At 46.8% G+C, this 5,997-nt stretch overlaps 1 protein-coding gene across 1 annotated transcript in view; it reads right to left on the bottom strand.

Moving 5' to 3' along the window:
- Positions 1–5,991, bottom strand: part of Actn2 (actinin alpha 2) — a 65,174-nt gene extending 59,183 nt beyond the window's left edge. The window contains exon 1 of the mRNA XM_015504352.2: positions 5,719–5,991. Within this exon, the coding sequence (XP_015359838.1) occupies positions 5,719–5,844 (126 nt within the window). The 5' untranslated portion in view covers positions 5,845–5,991. The remainder of the gene's footprint in view (positions 1–5,718) is intronic.
- Positions 5,992–5,997: the final 6 nt, after the last annotated feature.

Raw genomic sequence — 5,997 nt, 5'->3', positions numbered from 1 at the left:
TGTGAAATATGATATATCAAGAAATTTGTAATGTTTTGAACAACCAACAATAAAAAATTAAAAAAAATAAAAAAATAAAAAAAAAAGAAATGTGGGGTGGGTGCGTCTGGGTGTATGTGAACAAAAACTCTCCTCAGCCTTCTCAGAAAGACCCAACCCTTGCACGTTAGATGCTCCTTCCTTTGCAATATGTCTAGCAGAGCACCTAGCAAGCTTTCCCCTCATCTTCATTTTCTGTTCTTTCTGGAAGAATCAGTGCTGTTCCCAGGGAAACACAGTGAGTTCTGACTGTCCTCCAGCGATCCCGCAGGAACTCCTCTGCACATCAGGGTGGCTCCCGCCCACTGCAGGCTGCGCCTGGCCTGTAGGTGTCTCCCAGCTGTGGTGGCTGAATGTGGGACTTTTGACAGTTTTCTGAGGCTGTGTCAATTAAGGTTTCCAGCCTAGGTCCAACCCCTCCCTCTCTCATGGGAGATCTTATTTTGGATTCAAGAATCTTACTTGGTGAATCTGATGAAAACAGCAGGGCCTACCCCAGGACCCATCACAGTGCCCTGGACAGGACGCAAGGACAGAGTGATTCTTTCTCATCGCAACCAGTGATTCTCCAGGACACCATGTCTAACAGTCCTCGGGGTGAGCATGGAGGTTTCCTGAGGCTCGAATGAGATTCTGCTTCTACCTTCTGCATTCTCTGTCCAAGCCTGGTGTTCTCCTGTTCTGCCACTCTCCCAGTAATCCTGCCTGTCTTCAGCCCTTTCTCCTCCACACTGGCAAGAATGATTTTGAGAAGACTCAAGCTGGGCCCTGGTATTTGCCTGCTTAAGGCACCTCTGTGGTTCTTCACTGCCTCAGGGAGGGTTCTGACCTGTCCTGGAGCCTGAGACCAGCTATGCTTGCCCCTGTCTGCTGAGCCTTTCCTGCAGGTTCTTCAAGGTCTTACCCTGCAGGCTGCCCCTCACCCTTGCTCCCCCACTTTGCCTTCTGCACAGCTCTGCTTCTACCTCTTCCTCTGCCCTTCTCTCATCAAGAACTTTGTCTGCCCATGAAAACCTCTCTCAACCTGCAGCCCTGCCTTCACATGCTTGGGACTCTGCCTCCTCAGCATGGTAGCGCATTTCCTGCACCTGGTGATGATGTGTTCTGTAAATACTGAGCTTCCCCTCTGGACGAAATCTCTTGGCGGATCAGCAGACACTGCTGCTTGTCAGTACCACCATCTTGAGTGCTGGGCCAGGAGCTCTACCAGAAGGACCACGTCAGCCTGACCAGATCCATCAACGGCTTACTGTGGAACAACATGTGCTTATCTGATCCTTCCACAATCCCTCGGATCACTCTCAAATGGACACCTTCCTTGTCACCACGCCTACTGTCCCCTCCTTCTAATCCTCACAGTGTGCCCATGGACCTACAGTGGTTCCCCAGCTTCAGGCCCTTCCCATGCAGACTGATCCTGAAACAGCAAGCTCCTGAAAGCATGGCTCCTCCCAGCTCCAAAGACCTCTGCACAGCCTGCAGAAGGAGTCTGTCCCACCCTGGCATCCCAGGCCCACTGTAACCCAGCTCTGTCTTCTCTCTAAATTTGACTCTGCATCTTTGGCTTCACGAAGCCTGTCTGCTCTTCACACTTCCTCAAACTCATCAGGAGCCACAGACAATCCAAGAATACAGACCTACACCCCTGTAAGCACAGAAAGAGGTGGCTTCGGGGACCCAAGTCAGTCCATGTGGCCGCTGGGTTACTTCCCTCTACACGCCTCTGCACTTATTGCGTATCTGAGTGAGGTGTCCTCATCAGTGCTAAACGGGTACATAAACGTGCTGTATTCCACCAACCAATCCCTGCCTGCCTCCAAACACAACAGGTTTCTCACACTTTTTCTCTAACCAAGAAGGCAGTTCCTCCTCCTGCTCCACTCGGCCAACAGTGCTCACTCGAGGAGGCCTGTTCAGACCTACACCCCTGTAAGCACTTCCTCATTATTGTTCACCCATGATGATTCTCCTTGTTCGACCTCCTATCATTTTTATTCTTTAGACAATCCAGTGCTTAATATTAAACAATTTCTTATGTTGTAAGTTTTTGATATGTAAATCCAATCTTCAAAGGTACATGGAAGAAGGGAGGGCTAGAAAGTGATTTTTTTTTTTTTTTTAATGGAAAGAGTTTCAGTTTGGGATGATGGAAAAAGTTCTGGAAACAGACAGTATGATACAATAATATGAAGGTACATAATGCCACTGAATTGTGCACTTAAAAATGGTTAAAAAATGGTAAAATGTTTTATACATTTTACCCCAATAAAAAGTACACTGCAGTCACTAAGGACCAATCTTTTACTTCATTGTCTCTCACAAACCCAAGTGAAGACCTTATTATTATTAGATCATTTGACAAAATAACAACTATTGCTGCACACAAGGTAATAATGTTTGAACATTGATGGATTTATGTAGTGTATAAAGCCCCTTCAATATAAATCAGTTCATCCACTGGATCAAGACAAAACCCTATGAGATAAGAAAGACAGGGTTCTACCTTTGTCTCCTAGCTGCTCAAATCAATAATCAAATGTAGAGGGACTCAGCTGTGATCACAGAGGACTAGTCAGAGCTGAGACGCTTGGGGATTTCATGAGAATCATCTGGATCTTGTGAATCAACAGCTTGTTGTTGATCTAGCTACACAACATGAATCTTTTCTCCCAGTTAAAACTCAGGCAAGAGCATGCATCACTAGCTGCGAGCAGCCTCAACCATGCCCCTTTAAGGGGCAGCTGCTCCCACAGAACACAGATGGGCAGTCACCAGCTCTGTGTGACCCTGTGGGCAGCTCTTCCTGCATATACACACTGCCTGAGCCAATGCAGCTGGGAAGGCCAGCCAGTCAGGAAGCTGCCCCAAGGAGAATGGGCCACTTCAACGGGGAAGGTGCAAAACTTGAACCTCTGGGGGCACTATGAAGATCAGTCACAACTCAGAAAAGTTTATCATGGGGCCATATACAGATTAAGATGTAAGGACCCTTTAGGTATGGAAACAATGTCTCCTTTCATTTCCTGCTTGGTTAAGAACATGTACATCAGCACTGCTGCTCTGACAAGGCACCTCCTGTACAGGCAAAGACAGTGCTCCCTCATCCAGGGGAAGTTTATTTCTAGACTTCAATGCTCCAGAAGCCAGCGGTCCACCCTGGAGACAGCCTAAGTTACCTGAAATTGATATCCCTAAACTGCATCCTGTAGGGCAGAAGATTCTACTTCCAGTAGTAAGTTCAGCATTTCAGTCTTTTTTACTACTTAAAGTGCTGCCCCCTTGACACTGCAGGCACCCTTCCCCTGTCCGTGAGCTGTACGAAAGAAAAGACAATTATCTTTATAAGCACTGTAAACAGCCCTGCCGCGTGCACTCAGCAGCCCCTGACAGATGAGGTGGGCACTCAGGATGCCTCTGTCTACATGTACTAAGTCCAGCATCCTCTGGAGGACCTTTTGTGAACAGCACAACACTTTTACAAGTCCTTCTGCAGCAAGGCATTCCATATCAGGGAGCAAGGATTACCATAGTCCGCCAGACTCTCTGAACTGTGGGTATAATTAGGTACTGTATCCATTAGAGCCCACGGACGTCATCAAGTGCCACCAGCATTTGTTGACAGATCGCATACCCAGCATATCACTAAATGGCAAGTGTGGAGAAGGTAGCCCACAATAGAAACAATGGCATCTTGTGCTCTCCATGTTCCAACAGTGTGTCTCATAGGACATAAATAGAGGCCACCGCTCTGGCAGTGTTGAGCTCCTGGTTCCACATTATTCCACTGACTTGAGCTGGTTCTATACCAAAAGTGGAGAGAAAGTCTCCTGTGGATCTGTTCAAGTCTAACAAAGTTCCCCTACCCTAGCATCTACAATATTTAATCTACCTTAAAAATGAGCTTTTTAAAACTTTCCAGAATTATTTTGCACTGAGATCAGCAAGTATGTTTGCTTTTTCATAACACACTTTACTTCAAGTGCTACACACTAACAACAAAGTCACACAGGAATCCCAAACCTAAACAAAATAACAATGCCATTATATCCAAAAATACTGTAAATATATTAAAATTAAATACAGCAAAAGACACTTCAATGTGACCTTTGGATATGGATATTACCTGTCTCTCACAATCATACTATCTAAAAAAATCAACAGAAACCTCTGGAATCAAACTGCTACTGTAAAAAATGACAGCCTGTCCTGTTCCTTAGCTATTTTGCTATTTCCAGTAAGAAAAGCCATCTTTGAAATAATATAGGAGCTGTTTTTTTAACCCATGAAAAAAATGCGTTAAAAATTGGGAAACTTAAAAAGAAAGCAATGCACACACTGTTAAAACTTCTTAACTCTTGCTGACCTTTGATGCATGGTTGTACCCAGACAACAGTCCAAAATCCTCAGGCCATGTGTTGCCCTCAGAATGCACCCTTTAAAACTGTGGAAAGCTAGAAACTTAGTTGCTCTTTTCAGACTCAACTTCTATTTACCCTTCTGTTTCTTGTTTCCACAGGACAGTAAAAGGCTTATGAAACTAAGACAGAAACTGAAAGATAGCTAAACAGGAGCTTTACAATAATAATGGTAAAGGCTATTTTCAGAGAGAAGGTAGATAAGAGAAATCGTGTTATAAAAGTAGGGCTTGGCTATTTGATAATTATCCAAATATGGGACTACTCTCTTTCCAGCTGTCTGTGGGGGGAGAAGGGCAGGCTTCATGTTTTCTACCATCATGTATTCATATCATACCATCAACCACAGTAGCTGCTACAGAAATTGCCAGGCACCTGTGGCCAACACAGATTATCCTCTTAAAAAGCAGGCCCTTAAGAAGAAAAAACACCTTGTCCTGTACCCAGAAAAATAGGAGGAGAAAGCACAGGACACTTGGCTTTGGCCATGATGCTGTTATCATAAGGCTGGGTTAGCAGGTCTCTGACCTCATGCCTGACCAGCCAGGCTCTGTGGCCAGCCAAAGAGGAGGCAAGGTTTAGCCCTTTGGTGCGCACCCACTATTTATTCTCATCAAGAGGATCAAGAAGAAACGTTGAAATGGTGGAATGTTCCATTGGGCCCCAGAGAGCACCAACCAGGATGGGCAGGGAGTGCTTGGAAACTGGCTGACTCCTTCATCCCTGTGTGCTTACCTCAATGAACTATAAATAGAATGTGAATAATTTTTACTTGACTGCTGAACTCTAGTGTTCTATAGCATCCCTCTCCAATGAGGCCCAAACACTAAATGACTGTCCCTGACTCTTCAGGGGTAGCCCTGTGAAAGCTGGGACTAAGGTGCTGTTCCTCTGGCCCTGTTACTGGGAAGAGACTGGCTTGAGGTGAATGGACACAACAGTATAGTATAACCCTGCGGCCAAGGTCACAGACTCAAGGCGGTGAAGGAGTCAGAAGCAGACCTGGGACTCTGATTCTAGACTGATGCAGGCTGGTGTGAGAAACACACAAAGCACTGTTCTTCCGTCAACGTTTTTCAGTTTGCCACTCTTATGTCATTTAAACACACACGTTTCTGTTTCTCTCTCTTTCCACACACACACACACACACACACACACACACGTGTCCAGTGCCCTGTCTGTCCCTCCTTTCTGATGGCGAGCGGGGCTGCAAGGACACAGGACAAGTCACCACTTCCATAGGGCGCCCTCTGGCCTGCTGACCTTCCTCTGCTGCTTCTCCCAGGCGGGGTCCAGCAGCAGGTCGCGGTCCCATTCCTCCTCCTGGATCATGTACTCATCGTCGTCGTAGACGTAGTTGTACTGCACGCCGGGCTCTATCTGGTTCATGGCGATCGGGGCTGGGGCTGCGGCGCGGCGAGGGGGCGCGGGTTTCGACAGGTGGTCGGAGGGACGCTCGGAGGCGGGTGGCGACCTTACGGCTGCTCTGGGCGGCTTGGCAGGGCGCTGGGTCTCAGCACAAGCACCAGCTCGGGCTGGGAG

This window comes from Marmota marmota, unplaced genomic scaffold (genome assembly GCF_001458135.2).
Source record: "Marmota marmota marmota unplaced genomic scaffold, marMar, whole genome shotgun sequence".
Taxonomy (NCBI): Eukaryota; Metazoa; Chordata; class Mammalia; order Rodentia; family Sciuridae; genus Marmota; species Marmota marmota.
The sequence above is the reverse complement of the archived record's forward strand: the minus strand, read 5'-3'. Positions and strand labels throughout refer to the sequence as shown.